Source organism: Anticarsia gemmatalis, chromosome 11 (genome assembly GCF_050436995.1).
Source record: "Anticarsia gemmatalis isolate Benzon Research Colony breed Stoneville strain chromosome 11, ilAntGemm2 primary, whole genome shotgun sequence".
In the NCBI taxonomy this organism is placed as follows: domain Eukaryota; kingdom Metazoa; phylum Arthropoda; class Insecta; order Lepidoptera; family Erebidae; genus Anticarsia; species Anticarsia gemmatalis.
In genome coordinates, this window is record NC_134755.1 from 11646341 (window position 1) to 11662194 (window position 15854).

At 37.9% G+C, this 15854-nt stretch overlaps 2 protein-coding genes across 6 annotated transcripts; both read right to left on the reverse strand.

The window, feature by feature from the left end:
• Positions 1-10: 10 nt before the first annotated feature.
• Sf3a1 (splicing factor 3a subunit 1) lies at positions 11-4111 on the reverse strand. Of its 2 annotated transcripts, none has more exons than XM_076119919.1 (8): positions 3861-4111; positions 3129-3293; positions 1700-2817; positions 1416-1607; positions 1049-1298; positions 728-909; positions 435-590; positions 11-270 (listed from the first exon to the last, which is right to left on the reverse strand). In XM_076119919.1, the coding sequence occupies exons 1-8, from the start codon at positions 3976-3978 to the stop codon at positions 169-171; spliced, it is 2283 nt and encodes a 760-aa protein (XP_075976034.1). In that variant the 5' UTR covers positions 3979-4111; the 3' UTR covers positions 11-168. The 2 variants fall into 2 exon arrangements, with proteins under 2 accessions (XP_075976034.1, XP_075976033.1); XM_076119918.1 differs by having other exon boundaries at positions 728-915.
• Positions 4112-5265: 1154 nt separating this feature from the next.
• On the reverse strand, positions 5266-14789 carry Lsd-1 (lipid storage droplet-1). Of its 4 annotated transcripts, none has more exons than XM_076120140.1 (9): positions 14638-14789; positions 10965-11080; positions 10350-10535; positions 9440-9620; positions 7006-7196; positions 6587-6768; positions 6354-6420; positions 6158-6256; positions 5266-5899 (listed from the first exon to the last, which is right to left on the reverse strand). In XM_076120140.1, the coding sequence occupies exons 1-9, from the start codon at positions 14708-14710 to the stop codon at positions 5792-5794; spliced, it is 1203 nt and encodes a 400-aa protein (XP_075976255.1). In that variant the 5' UTR covers positions 14711-14789; the 3' UTR covers positions 5266-5791. The 4 variants fall into 4 exon arrangements, with proteins under 4 accessions (XP_075976255.1, XP_075976254.1, XP_075976252.1 ...); XM_076120139.1 differs by lacking the exon at positions 14638-14789 and adding an exon at positions 11369-11661 and having other exon boundaries at positions 6133-6256; XM_076120137.1 differs by lacking the exon at positions 14638-14789 and adding an exon at positions 11369-11660.
• Between the last annotated feature and the right edge of the window lie 1065 nt (positions 14790-15854).

Here is a 15854-nt window from a genome sequence, read left to right on the forward strand (position 1 = left end):
CCAAAAAATGTATCATAGATATTTCATTTACTATGTCTAAAACTCCAATAGTATTACATTGTTAATCAAACAAAGTAAGAACTACACTCATTTATCATCAATAACTTGTCAAAGAACATTGAACTAGGTGCAAATATTTGATGATCGTAATTTAAATTGTATTAGTAATTACTTCTTGCGTCCACCGCGCTCCTTCACTTGCAGCTGTATGACGGCGCCGGGCGGCACGTTGTAGTACGCCAGAGTGTTCGTGTCTTTGAAGAATAGACCCTGAAACGTAAAAAATGAAAGGTTACCAATTACCGAGGATTCTGTTTATTCTTGTTGGTTTAACATCGATGTTTTGTACACCTCAATGAAATTATTCATTCAAAATGTACGAAAAACAGTTAGATTAAAAATATTAGATTAGTTTGAGAGTGAATGTAACCAACCTCGTAGTGCAATTTCTGTTTGGCGATAGGCATCTTTGTGGAGTGTTGCAGCAGATTCTTGAGCTCGGCTACGGTGGTGGACAACGACACGGACATCGGCAGCGAGCGACCGTCCAGCCGCCACTCGGCACGCTCCGGCAGTGATGGTAGCGCCACCTGCACGAACAGACATTTTATGTAGTGTGGTCTTTTGTTTTTGGACAGTTTACTCATGCTATTACTGGTTTCAGAAGCTACTTATTAGTTGGCTTCCTTCAAACTTTACAAATGAAAAAAGAAATAGAAAGAGTTACCTGTATGGGCGCGGGTCCAGGGTGCCTAGCCAGCCAGGACATCTCAGGCTCGAGCGCATCCTCAGTGCGGGCCCTCTTGGCGGCGGGGCCCTCGTCATCCTCGGGCGGCGCCGGCGCTGCGCTCACCGCGCTCACACTACCGAAGGGGAACCCGGCGGCAGCCACTGCACTAACTGCGCCCACTGCACCTGACATTAGATAAGATTAATTAAAACTCTAAGACGATGAACTAACGACGCATGGCTGACAATAATATCAGTTATAATAATATCACTTATTTCAAAAAGAAAACAAATGAATATGTATAGATCCACTACATACCGACAGGTCCTACGGCACCTACAGGTGTAGGTATTAGCGGAGGCCTTGGCGCCATAGGTGGCAGCACCATCAGCGAGGGAAGTGGCTGCAATAGCACTGGCGGTGGAGCCGGGGCGGGGGCCGCTGGTGGGGGGCGCGGGGGCGGTGCCGGCGCAGGTGGGCGGGGTGGTGCAGCCCGAGGTGGGCCAGCCGCGCCCACTGGTTTTGGACCGATCTTTTCTTTTTCTTCGTCAGGCAGTAGACCTTTGACCTATTTTAAAAAAATATTTAACTTCATGGCTTACAGGACATATTAACACTATTCAGACTTAACAGATAATCGAATTGTGCTATACATTGGTGGTTTCATGTTGCACAATAATGGTACCTTGTGTATCTGTTGTATCTGGTCCTCGAGTGTGATGTGAGCTCGCGCGGCGCGGGTGGCGGCCTCCACGCTGGACGTGTGTCCGTCCCACGTGACGCGGTCGTCGCGTCGTCGCTCCTCCTCGCCGATCTTCTTACCGATCGCCGTCTCCTCGTCACCCACACCGAAAATATCCGTACGACGCTCGGCGAGCTGTAATATTACAAATATAAGTAATTCATTTCTATTCAATTTAATTACATAATTTTAAAGTATCTACTACAAAAATCTAAAATAAAACATGCCTGTTTAAGTGAAGCCTCGATGGCGGCTCCAGGTGCAAGTGCTTCATCTCTGTCGTTACGCTCTGCAGCAGCTCTGTCGCGCTGTTCTAACCAGCGAGGATCCAGCAGACCGATACGAACGTGGTCTGCAACTTTGTTGGCAGGGATTTTCTCTCCAGTGATGGGAGACACCAGCCATTCCTCGCTCGCGGGTGCCGGCTGAGGACGAGGCTGTTTGGGATCGTACACCTTGACGACCACACGGCCAGGTCGCGGCGGCAGGGGAGCCTCCTCACCGGGAGCCCTCGTAGCCTCCTGACCACCTTCGTCTTCTGACGAGGAGCTGTCTTCCTCCATGTCTTGGACACGATTATCGTCAGGTCGTTGTTGTTGTTGTGTGCGGTCCTCCATTTCTGCTAGATCATCATCCGATTCCGACTCAGACTCTGATTCGAGCTGCATCTCAGTGTCATCATCTTCATTTTGCGCGTGAGTAATGTCCTCGCCCCTCTCTTGTGCCAGCACTCTTGCACCGACTTCAAGCGGCGTAGTGGGTGGCGGGAAATCTCCCGGTTCTCCAGCTGGGTAGTCCACAGTTTCGACGACTACAAAGTCGTGCCAGTCGATAGATGCATAAGCTAGACGTTCCTTCTCTATTTTGGCTTCGTCAGCGGCCTTACGTCGGGCCTGATGCGAGTGCCAGGCGGCCCTGCTGCGTGCCTGCTCAAGAACTCCACTGCGTACTTCGGCAGCTAGTTTAGAAACCAATTCTTTTGGCGGCAGGAGTACTTTGGTGTACTGTTCCAGCAGTCTCGTGAAGTACTGGAAAAGCGAATGTTGGGGTCGAAGGAAATCAAATTGATGGTTACGTTCCTCTTTCTTCATGAGGTCTGTGAGGAACTGTCGACCATTCCTGGCGACGAACTGTGCTGTAAGTTTGACTATGTCGAGTTCAAGGGCTGAGATAGAAGGTGGGTCGGCGATGAACTCGAAGTCTGGTGGAGGGTCACGTGGTGGCGGAGGTTCAGCGGGTGCGGCTGCTTTTAGTAGTTCCTGCTGACGTGCTGCGGTCGCTGGTGCCAATCCTGGTCGTTGTATTGGCGGAGCCCCCATAGGAGTGGGGACTGAAGGATCAGGTCCTGCAGAAAATAGTTTGAATATGAGGAATAGTCTTATGCCTGGAAGTATTACTCATCAAGCTATGGTCACTTTTGCACTAAGAATACTTGTGTCACAGAAAAACTCACAAACAATCGACAAAAGTTAAATGATAAAACTAATTATTCCGGATCTAATAATAATATTTGTCTTATGAAGAAATCAAATTCAAGACACCTAATTATAGTGATAGCAGCAGCATTACCCTATATTAGGTTCGATGCAATAGTGAATATTGAAAACTAGGTACAATAATTAATAATTATAAAATATAATGAAAGAGGTACTTTACCTTTCCCCTCCCTGATCTCTTTGACTTTATGCTGATAGTAAGCATGGTATGGATCACCAGAGTTGAGGAAGTTGAACTTGGGGTTCCCCAGTTCATTCTGTCTAATCCTGGCCTCAAACTCTGGCCCATTACGAGCAACGAAGCTGGCAGTTTTGTCAACAATATCTATGAAATATGGTTAAAGAAATTGATTTAAATAAATTAAAATAGTATATTGAAATGTCATAGCAATGTGCAAATAAGCACTTGGTACATATGAAACTCATTTATGGGGACAATTTCAATGTTTCTCAGAGTCATCATGGAATAATAATAATATACAAATCATTATACTGGTGAGTGGATTTCAAATGATATCTAGTCAGATATAGGTATGTATGTGTTGTTCACTGTTAATTCAAGATGCCAAAACTATAATTAACAATAATATTAATTTTACTGCATAAAATATAACAACATCATAAGATACGGATACTACTGCATGAAAAAAAATCTCGTTTTTGACCTACACTAAATGCTATTGCATTAAAACAATCATTAATTGCTTTAGCAGATTAACTTTAAATGATGTTGACAAACACGAAACGAACTAACTCTTTCACATTTAGGTTATGTATTGTATTGTATGTTTGTACTTAACAGATGAGCACAACTCTGAAATCGAAACTGTTTCATTGATTAATACAACAGCTAACTGTTTAAAAACAAAGTAAGTAATTGTTAAAAGGATACTCCTCACTTCTGGTGGAGGATAGATGATGCCAATGACTGGCGGCGGAGGCGCTTGGGGCTCCTCCATCGGCATATCATGCTGCTGCCCCGGAGGGAGCAATATGTCGATTGAAGGCATGTTAGCCTTAGAGATACTTCAAACACTTAATATATAATATTTTTACATGGAGACACTTATTACGTTAAAATAAAATGTTTACGAACGCGGACTCTAATGACGCAAAAACACAATCTGTCAAATGATACTGACAGATGCGTGACATTTGATATTATATTGTCTATTATAGAGCGGCAGCGTTGGCATTCTACAATTAAGTAATGATTTTGAAATGAACTATAGAACAAACCACCTGTGTATATTCAATATAACAGTAAAACTCTTAACGCCTTTAACAGATACTCCTGAAATTACTGCGTCGATACTCAAGCTCATTCAACTAATAATATTCTGATTAAAATGGGGTTTCATTTAAGTAATATGAAAAAATCGTTTGTAAGTAATGCCCGACAATTCATTTATTATTGTACATCACAAATTTAAATATTTTAAAAAGTCTGTGCTATTATTGTAATTGAATTAAGCCTGTAGATACTCCAGTCACAGATCGGAAGCCAATATCGAAGCACATGGTTAAAGTTAACACCATCAAATATGTGATCATCCACAATAAAAGGGCTAGAACCAACATCCACAAAGTCGTTTGTTTGCTCCACTGTGTTCTTACATCTGGCTCTTCAATCTGTTCGTATTCTATGAGGCCTAATTCTTCTGAATACATGTTGTTAGGCTGAAACACGAAACCATTGGTTGGTACATTACCTACAAATAAAACTACTGAGTTTTGTTCTCTTGTTGATAGTAATCTTTGACCTACAGCATAAGCTCTAAGACACGATGACGAAACAAGTTGACCTCATTAACTACTTACATAATAGGGATGTTCCGGAATGTTTTTCAACATCTCTGGTAGACTCATTTTTCCCAGAGTCGCGCTGTATTAGCAAGAGCGACCAACAAACCATCAATTTGGTAATGGCTTCAAATCATTTTATTGTTTTCAGCTGGCTGAAAACGGTACCACGGCTAATTATTCAGAAACTGATACTAAAATGTCAACATTTGATTAATAGTTTTCTTTTCTCGCAGAATTTACGAAAGCCAGTATTTTCTTTTTGCCTAAGAAGGATCGGTGTGTACCAGAAACCAGGTGTAGGTGAAAATGTTTTGTACGTTTTCGCTTATACATTCTGATTATGTACAGTGTACAAGCGTTTTAAATTGTGAGTGACTGTGACTAAGTTTGCGTTTTAGGATTTCGGCAAAGGGCTTATAAAATAGCTCTCATATTAAACATAACTGTAAAAGGATATTTATACACCATGTAGGGAATAAAAACAAAATAAAATCGGTGAGTATTTTTTATTTTTTCGAAATCAGATCTATGAGGTCTACAAATGATAATTAAACATAAATTAAATCAAACGAGCACAAAAACATGGTAACATTACAATTCATACGGGAATTCCCTACACTACACTTACAAATAAATCATTCATATTAAAATATCGTAATTATCGTAAATCTACTTAAGCTAAGATATTTATGGCATTTGATGTTATCTTTTAGAACTGTTGCACTTGCTATGACACTATATTGTAGTTCCCAATACCTAACACATAAAAATATTCAGCAATTATGTACCTATGTACCTAACTACTAAAATAAGTTTTTGTTAATTTCTAACTAGGTATCTGTCCCACCAAAATTAGTAAAACTATTTCTACTTATAAGGAATCACAATTTCCATTGTAACTTATTGTTCCAAAAGACCAAAAGCATAATACAAGTTTTGCCAAAAGAGACGGATTATAAAAGAAGAGTATTATAATGCAATTATAATTATATTCTAATTCTACGTAATAAAATTATATTAATTGAGTCCATTAATGGCGGCTAGATCATCTCGCTGTTCGTACGTTGATCTTGGCGCGATTTTCTCGCGTTCCTCATTGCCCGCCAAGAAGATTGCTAGATGCTCCTGAGATAATAGAAATATGTCAAGATATGGATATCTATATTGCTCCTAGCTACATAATAAAAAATACTTTTTACTGTTCTAATACAACATGGCACCTACAAGTGAAATACTGAAGCACAAAAATACATTTATAGTGAAGCGGGATCGAAAGGGAATCGTTTATTGTTTTTTTAATTATTTCAGATGAAAAAAAATAATGATCTTACAATTAGATAACATAGGCTTATACCTACAAGGTTATATGTTACATAGCATTACCAAGTAGGTCTTGGAAGCAGATTGCAACTGTTCCAGCAGGGTCTGCAACTTGCTGCGCCATCCTTTCACTTCGGAGATCGCTGTCTCCACGGGCAGAGTCTATGGAACAAAACGTTATAATAAGTATTTCCGCTGCATACAAGTAGGTAGGTACATATAGAGCAAAAGTCGTGGTGCATTGGATTTTGATAATTACCTTCATTAGTGTGTCGGCAGTAGCGGACAGGTGTCTTGTGATCAACGAAAGTCCTTGACGAACGTTCCTGAACAATAAAACAAAAACAAGTTGCAATATTTTCCAAGAATGCTTTTATATATACCGATGTAGAAACATACGTTTAATTCAATAGCTTTTTTCATGAAGCTTTCTTAGAATTATACAGACGAATTACGACAGCAAAGCGTAGTCAATATTTTTTACCAACTTACTTGGGCAAGTCCGTATGCGTGTAGTTGATAAGATGCACCATCTTCCTGGCCGACTCCCTGGCGAGCAGCACCACCAACTCTTCAAGAGTGGCTGGTCTTGCTTGATTCTCCGGCTCCGGTCGGCTCAGGTTGCCGTACAGCTCTTTGGCTTTCTTCCATGCCAGTGCTGGGTCTGTTGCAACCTGGGATAATTTACCGTCATCAACAAAATGTCTTAACTCAAAGAATTTTCTAGTAAGATACCAAGGTAAGAGATTGACAGAATCAAACTACCCAAGTAATTAACTATCAAGCAGTTCTGCAGTAACTTAATATATAAAAATGTTTATACAATATGTGCAAGTACAAGAACCTGCACCGGATATAGGAACGCAAATAAATTTTCCCAATGTTTCAACCCATTGAAAACGTCAACTTACCAACTCAGCAACATAAGCAAGCACATGGATCTGTTCCTTGATGGCCTTGGCTTCAGCGAGCGCCTGTCGCGTGAGCCTGCGCTGCAGCTTCCTGCGCAGCCGAGCGCCGTGCTGCACCGCCTGCGCAGCCCGCGCGCGCCCGCTCTCGTCGCCGCCGTCCACCGCGTCCGCGCTCGTCACTATGATCACCACTATGGTAAGAACGGTAAGCTTTCATTACCGACACTGACCCTCGACTAATTCCTGACTTTATTTTCAAGCCATGGCTACAAAATATTAAGTTCTTTTCTTGGTCGGTGTCGGTAAAGAGTTTGATATCTAATTCAGGTCCAATCACAGTTACTTTTTAAGGGCAAGAAAGAAAGCATCGAAGCTTCTAATCACAAGAATCTTCCTACTATGTATTGGAACCCAAGAGATAAAAATAAGTATACCTATATGCATATCTGTGGTAGCTGATTAATTTGCCTTTTTGAACTTAGACCTAAGTCTTAATTAAATAACAAAGTAAATAAATACAAAGTAATTAGTGAGTCATCAGTACAAAGTCGGCGGCGATTTCACACGGATACATGTTGGATCTGACCTCTTATGTAGTGTGTACATTATGTACAGTGACTTGAATGAGCCCAGAGTCCAGACACAACTATCGCATCTAATTTGTCACTGCACCAGACTACAGATAACACCTTGTATTATAAGTCACTATTGCTGTACTAATTAGGAACGGAACTGATTATGAAATTGATGGTTATTGCTTTAGTAAAGGTTTAATGATAAGCCGTGTTCCTGCTAGCAGAATAGATAGCGGCAAATTATTAGCTGGAGGCAGAAACCTTCTTCATTGAGAAGAAATGTCGCATTTACCATTACACAATATATTCAGAATGCAGGTAAAGTACCAACTGGTTATTATTAAAAATATTTACTGATATTTTTTAAACATATTTTTAGGTAACCGAGCATACCTATATCTCCACCCAGTTGTCAAATGAAACAACACTGGTTCTCGGTCTAGGGCCGACGATTAGCCGCAAATAATTCGCCTCGTCTAGTCCCAAGTCCTTAATTGCATTCGTTAATTAGGCGAGCCAGACAGGGTTCAGACTAGAGTTATCTTGTAACCTTGCGATAGTTAATAATATTGTCTGCAAAATGCCGTAAACGTGCTAAATTGGAACTGATATTACTCATTGTAGACATTTATGATGCTTGTGAAGTATAACCAGTATAATGGCTCACGGCACACGGTTAGTGTCCAAAGTCTACAGACAATTCACAAAGGCTAGTGACCGCATGAAGACTTGTGTGTTTGGTCAACGGAAAATCTGGCACTTTGTTTTTGTCAAATTAAAATATTTCTCAATACAGACTTATAGTTAGTTCGGAAAATACAATAAACGGTTTTTTACCCTTAAAAGCTCACCCCTATCCCCTTCCCGATCCCGAAATTGCCCGTAAATTATTTACCTGTAAGTTTTGCGATATTTCCTTTTCCAAAAGGTTTCATCCTGTTACTATTTTTTTTGTTCTCAAAACTTATCAGCACTGGTCTTATACTATTATTTTATCAGTACGGTACAAAATAACTACCAATTAAGTTTCGAATTATTTTAATATCTTTCGTTCAATCGTCATTATTTTTATCGCGCATTATTCAGATAAATAGGTAATCTAGTCGCCTTTCCGGTTTATGTCATGCAATTGATTGTAGTTTCTTTACATTTATTGTCAGTTGTGTCAAGTAAATTGAGAAAGTACTTCTATTTCAGTACCGTTTATCGGCACATTAACCACTTACTGTGAAAAACGACCAAGAGACGTCTTCATGTGGGGAAAAACTACCAAGAGACGTATTCATCACGTCTTCACGTGAGGAAAAACTACCAAGAGACGTCTTCATGTGTGGAAAAACTACCAAGCGACGTCTTCATGCGAGGAAAAACTACTAAGAGATGTCTTCATCGTGTCTTCATGAGAGGAAAAACTACCAAGAGATGTCTTCATGTGAGGAAAAACTACCAAGAGACGTCGTCATGAGAGGAAAATCTACCATGAGACGTCTTCATCGTGTCTTCATGTGAGGAAAAACTACCAAGAGACGTCTTCATGTGTGGAAAACCTACCAAGAGACGTCTTCATGTGTGGAAAACCTACCAAGAGATGTCTTCATGAGAGGAAAAACTACCAAGAGACGTCTTCATCACGTCACCTATCTTAATCTTTTCGATGTAAACAACATGAAGCTGTGTTTAGTTATAACAATTCTTGGTTTTTGGTCAAGCCCTACGTTAAATATTTGTATTTAAAGTAGGGCTTGAATGATCCCTTCTTATAAATGTTGGAGAAACAGACATTTAGAAAATTTCCTCTATTACAACTACAGCATTGGGTTCGTTAAGCAAGTTTGAATAGTTTTGTAATAAAGACTTACCATCAGTAGCGTCCTGGTTGTCAGGCGGCAGGTACTTGTCCACGTACTTGTCGGCCGTGGTGAGCGCCTTGTCCAGCGCCGTGGCCGTCACCGCCGTCACCCTGGAGTCCAGCACCGCCGTGCCCAGCTGCTTCACTGAGTCCGCGCGCCGCAGCACGTACTGACGGGTTTCAGAGTACATCTGCACAGTTCAACACTTGTCAGTTTGCTTTGTTGGTTGGATTTTATTAAGCGTTTATGTATTCGATCATAATGTGCTCCTTCAATCTTTATTTACCGTTAATTTTGTCAGATAAGAAAGAAAGCTAATTTATTACATTAAATGTTTTGACAGGCACACCTAATCCAAAGTCTCCCATAAACTTTCCTACAACGCAAAAACGATGCCGAGAGAAACGTATCTATCCATTATGTCAAATGCTCAATAAGTAGTTTTATTTGTCTCAGTATATTATTATAGTTAACTAATGAGTGAACTTTTTTTCTTAAATCAAACGGTATTTAACTGAAGCGTAGAAACAGTTATCAAATATTAAACAATGAAGCGTCGTGTAGAGTTAAAAAATATAAACATACACGAAGTTACAGCTTTAATTGAGAATGACCTACGGCAAAGACGAAATTTGTTTATCAATGAACTAATGTTACATTTAAATTGTCATAATTTCAAATCTTATTCATAGTCGTAAAGTCCTGGCCATGGGAGATTTTGTCGTCCAAATAATAATTATGATGAAATGTACATCAACTCAAGTGTACCATCATCATATTCATGTAGCGTAATTCATGTAAGGTTTGTTCGTCCGAACACAAAATAGGTCACTACAAAATTAATAATAACATACCAAAAAGAAGAGAGAAAAAGCCAAAATTTAAAGTACATTAGACGATAATTGTTAAGTATACTCACCGCTTGTGGCGGCAAGTTGATGGAAGGAACGGTCTTCTCAACGACGTCGAGTGACTTGCACAGGAACTTGTCGAGCTGGTGGATGGGAGTCTCGAACAGCAGCACTGCTGGGAGCGCCAGCTGCACGCCCGTGGCGAAAGACTTCTCTCCCATAGACAGGTACCAGCGGATTAAAGCGTTGGATTCCTTAAGAGAAAAATATAATAATATATTTACTCTTATTCATAAAAATATATGATGTTATGAAAGGCTTATAAAGTGTTTTGTTTCTTTCACTCTTTAGCGAAATGAAAAAGAAAAACATTTTATAGTAGCTTTTTAATTAAAATAGGTTTATACTGTGTTTATGAATAAGAGAGTTAGTGTTGAACAATATCATCGGTTTCGACGGTTAAAAAAATAATTAAGTCTGATAGTTTCGATGAAACCAAAATACTTATATTAAAGACAAGTTCGAAGTGTTAGGTTATCGTAAAGGCAAAATGCATTTCAGATAATCTATTTGTCTTTATTCCCTCTATGCCTCAAAGTGTATTTGACTCCATATCGGGAAAAGCAATTATGTATAGAAAATAAAAAATATTCTTAGGTCATAAAATGTCTTTCAGTACATACCCTGATCCTGTGGTACACTTTCTCAGTGACTCCGATGCCGGACTCGACAATGGGGATGGCTGCCACCCTGGACACCACCTCCAGCTTCGGTATACTCGGCTTCTGAACCTTGGCCACTGATAACAAAACAACAGATTGTGACTTATTGCACTCGAGCACACTGCATAGATATACACGCGGTTATTACCACGGATTAAAACGACGTTATATAAAAGCGAATTAAAATGTAGAAGGTCCCAAAATTTTACGTTTTCAGCAGACATTAAGATAAAATAAGGTGAACTGTTTATTAAATCTCAGCAAATAACATATTGAGGTAGGCTTACTTATTTTTTTTACTTTTCGAATGAAACAATTTGCTCTTTAAAATTTAAAATCTATTTGCTTTAGGGCTTAAGCCGAACCTGGAGGATTTCCTTGACTCTTGCTGACTGCTTGCAAATAAGCCTGAGCTTTTTGCGCAATGGAACCTGATGTCCTCTTATTAACACCTAAAGTGCAAGTCCCATTGAAACTCTTCTTAAAAACATCACCGTTCTCCGACATTTTCGTCACAGTTATTTTCGCGGAGTATTCAAAAGATTCAAATGTCATTCGAGATTTATGTAACTACACTAATTAAAAAAATACAATTAAAATATTTCGTTGCACTTCGTGAATGACAGTGTTTGTTGTAATTTTTCACGTTTAAGACTGTCGATATGAGCGGTTTTAATGTTCAATAATGTTTATTTTACTGAAAGGTTATCGGTTAGTTTTAAAATAATTCCAATCTATTGGTATCGGATTGAACGTGAATCGTTAATTAGCTGAATACATATTAAATAGGTCATAGCTAATTATGGATGTGATCTAATCCGCAGTAATCTTACAGTAAATGTCTTAAGATTTGCATCTAGAAGTTTATATTTACGCGGCTTATCTTACTCATCACACACGTGATCACGAACAAGAATGCAACTTTATCATTATTATAACAGATTAAAATTAAATGTTGTTAGCACTTACTTATCTTTTTCTACGATATTTAGTCTGCCTGAATTGAAATAGGTACATATGAACAATGCCGGAAACCCTTTTTACGGTGTAGAACGTACTAAAAAGAAGTTTCGTCTACAAAATATTCTCAGCTATCTCTAAGCTATATAAACAAGAAAGCTGACTAAAATTCATGCCTAGATATCCCTTTGGTACAAAGGTACAAAAGGGATAGACAAGAGAATATGTAGCACTGATTTCTGGTATATTAGTGTTTCTTCGGCCTTGATCTATCAATCAGTCCGCTATCATCCGACACTTATTGTGTAATACGGAACAAGTTATTTTCTCTCCCGGAATCAGTGTTATCTGGTTTAAACTTTGTACCGTTAACTCCGACTGTGTTATTGTAATACCAGTTAGTGCATGCGCAAATGTGTCGAGTATGCGTGCATTTGTAACCTTGAATGTACCAAATTAATAAAACTCCATTATTTTTAAGGTCATTCAAATTAAATGGTCACTGATTAAAATCAGATCAATTTCAATACTTTATATTAAAATGGCTGATAATTAATGATATACCTTTAGTAGGACTTAAACATGTATAGTACCTATCTATTATGTAGTAGTATCTAGGTAGTCTTCGATCAATTTAGGTCAGTGTTTTTCTGTTTACGTACATTACTGCCTTAGTTCAGCGACATACATGTTTGTACAAAAAATAATAAAATAATCGTAAAATTATGACAATAATTTATTGTTCAAGATATCGAAGTGCCTACGTAACTCGGTGAACAATAAAGGATAATATTATAATGTATTACATTTATTCAATGTTATTGAAAGTAACAAGCTAATACAAAAACTGCTAGGCCCTTTGAAAAACTTCGATTGATTTTGTATCATTTAAAGTTTTTGAACGGCTTATGATGGAGTGACGAATAAAAAAATATAAGTTCACCTGTACTACAGAAAGACAATTTCTTATCAAAACGAACTGACTGGACTACAAAGTGACTACGTTTCGAGAGCTCTGAATTACAACCTAACATAATTAGAATGCAATTTATCAGTGGGTGTACACATTGATCTGTCAAAGCACACGCCACCCACGGAACACGCATGAACTTTGCACCCCATACATCACGACAAAACGCTTTCTATGAGACCAGATATTTCTAGAAAGAGGATAGATACCAATCGGACTGTGTAATTAGATTCAATAATACTGATTAGATTGAAAAATTACAGTCATATTGCATGATACTTAAGTATTGCAATTGGTGTAACACAAGGACCAATTCTGGGCTCACTGTTATTTTGCACTAGTTTCAACTTTTACTACGATTGGTAATGAGATCTGTGGAATAAATGAATGCCTATAGCCTTCCTCAATAAATGGGCTATCTAACACTGAAAGAATCTTTCAAATCGGACCAGTAGTTCCTGAGATTAGCGCGTTCAAACAAACAAACAAACAAACTCTTCAGCTTTATAATATTAGTATAGATTATAATATTAGTATAGATGATATAGTACTATCATACGGATCCTATTAAAAGACGAATGACTAGATATACCGGGAAATGTACCTACTGAAGCCGTAATTATCGGGTTTTCACGAAATTACCTGATTGTACGATTAAAGTTATAAGCTGGAAGTAATCAGATTGGACGGTGTTTTGAATTGTATTTAGCTATGATTAGGGAACTTTAAAGATTCTATCTGATGGTGAAACATGGAAGTTACGCTATTACATTGCCAAACATTTTTTACTTTATTTTATTCCCGAATCCAAAAAAACAATTGATAAGTATTGGGTAGAGCATCGACGCATAGACAGCAAGTAAGAAGGAAGTCATTTCGGAAGTCCAGAACCTCTCGAAGTCTACAAACATTATATTATTTCAAAAATATTGACAAAAATCTCTTGATGACATATACAAGATTTAAAATAATACTCTTAGACCAAGACTATCACGGCTTTGCGTAGCATATAGGTTATTATTTGAAGTCACCCTAGCACGCCCTACATACGAGAAATTTAGTAAAAATATTAGATAAGCCTGAATGTTATTTAGTGTATTTTCGTAAAATAATATAAGGTATCGGTACACAATGCTAATTTGCATAAACATAACCAGAAGTGGATTGATTCTTATCACGCAATGAGACACAAAGATTATAAAAAATTGCGCCAATCAGATAAATAGAATTTGCATTCTAGATAACGTTAGCAAATAATATAAATGTACTTTTTTCTTTACAACTTAGTTACACATACACACTTATGATAACATGTTAAATACCATTGAACCGTCAACATCAATGTTAAGATAAAAAAGAATACTTCTAAACGAATAAATACCTACAACAAAAACTTTAAAAGATTCATTCTAAATCAAAAGAAAATCTTTGACAAAATTGAAGCTACTTTATCAGATACAATTCACTGGAAGAAAGGCTAGATAGTAAATATTGACACTTCAAATTTTCATTCATAAAAATGGTTAACAACATATAAATTACAAACAAACTTACCTTCACGAAAAAAACAAAAAAAATATCACTTATATTATTAAAGTACGAAACAATAATAAAATAGAGTATCCTATAATATTAATATTCTCAACTATTGTAAAATAAAATAGATTTGAAAAACATAATTGAATGAGACAAATATGTACTTACTAGTGAGTTGATAAGGGTGCGTTGATATGTGGACGCTCTGCTCTCGACTGAGACGAGTTGCGCGCGGGCGCATGCCCTGACGCCCCGTCAGCCGCCCGGTCAGCCGCGCGCCACCATCCCGGACCTTATCTCTATCAACCACAATATTTGTACATCGTTAATTAATTACCGTACACTACATTACATGCTAGAAACTGTTGTTTTGTCTAATGAGTTGTAGATTTTAAGTTAATCGATTGTTTGGTGCGTAAAGTCACGTAGAACTTTAAACTAATACTACAAAGTTATCTTTGTGAGATAGAAGTCTACTTAGAGTTTGACCTTTCTTTACCGGAATATTACGTTTGTGGAAGATGCTAGAGAATATAATGGGATATATTTGATAATATGGATTGTTAGTAGTTATACTTCGGTTGACAAAGCAACAGAACCTAGAAGAAGTACCTTTTTATAAGCATCATTTCCTACCTAGTCTATGAAAGTTAGAAGAATCTTCAATAAATGTCCACTTAGCTCCTGTGTGAAATGTACGAGTATTGCTCACTCACAGCGTCCGGGCCCCGGCCAGTAAAAGAATAGTAAAGATAAGCGTCAGATAAAACAACACATTTGTTTATATTTATAATAAATTATCATACGTTTATTATTTAAACCTATTTTTCAATGAAGTTGCGTAAAATATTGTGACGTCACAGACTACAAAACACTTGTTTTGGAGGGAATATAGACGTAGAGTCTGAAAACATCTTAACTTCTTCTTCTATAATCCTACAATTATAGTTCTGCCAATCTAAGGAGGTATACGTACCCTCTCTAGCTAGAGTGTCATAATGTTCAATTTTTTATAGACCTATCTCAAATCACGGTAAACAAGTTTTCTACACTACCGAGCTTATTATTTACCTACTTGAAAAGTATAATTCAGCTGCGATGGGGCATGAGATTCAATGAACCTACGAATACTAGTATTAAGTAGTAGCCGATAAAATAAAAAGTCACAAACACAAACAAGATGTGTTATTTTTCGCGTACGCTGAGTGCGGTTTGTAAAACCGGTGTAGCTTCACAAACTAGAATTGCAAATAAGAAAAAAGCTCACATTCCCAACCGACTGACCCACTTAAATTATAGGCTCTGGAAACAGTTTTTACTAGAGTTCTTCGATTGAAGGACAAACTACTATAAGCTGTGATTGCCTATTATGAAAATTAAAAAAC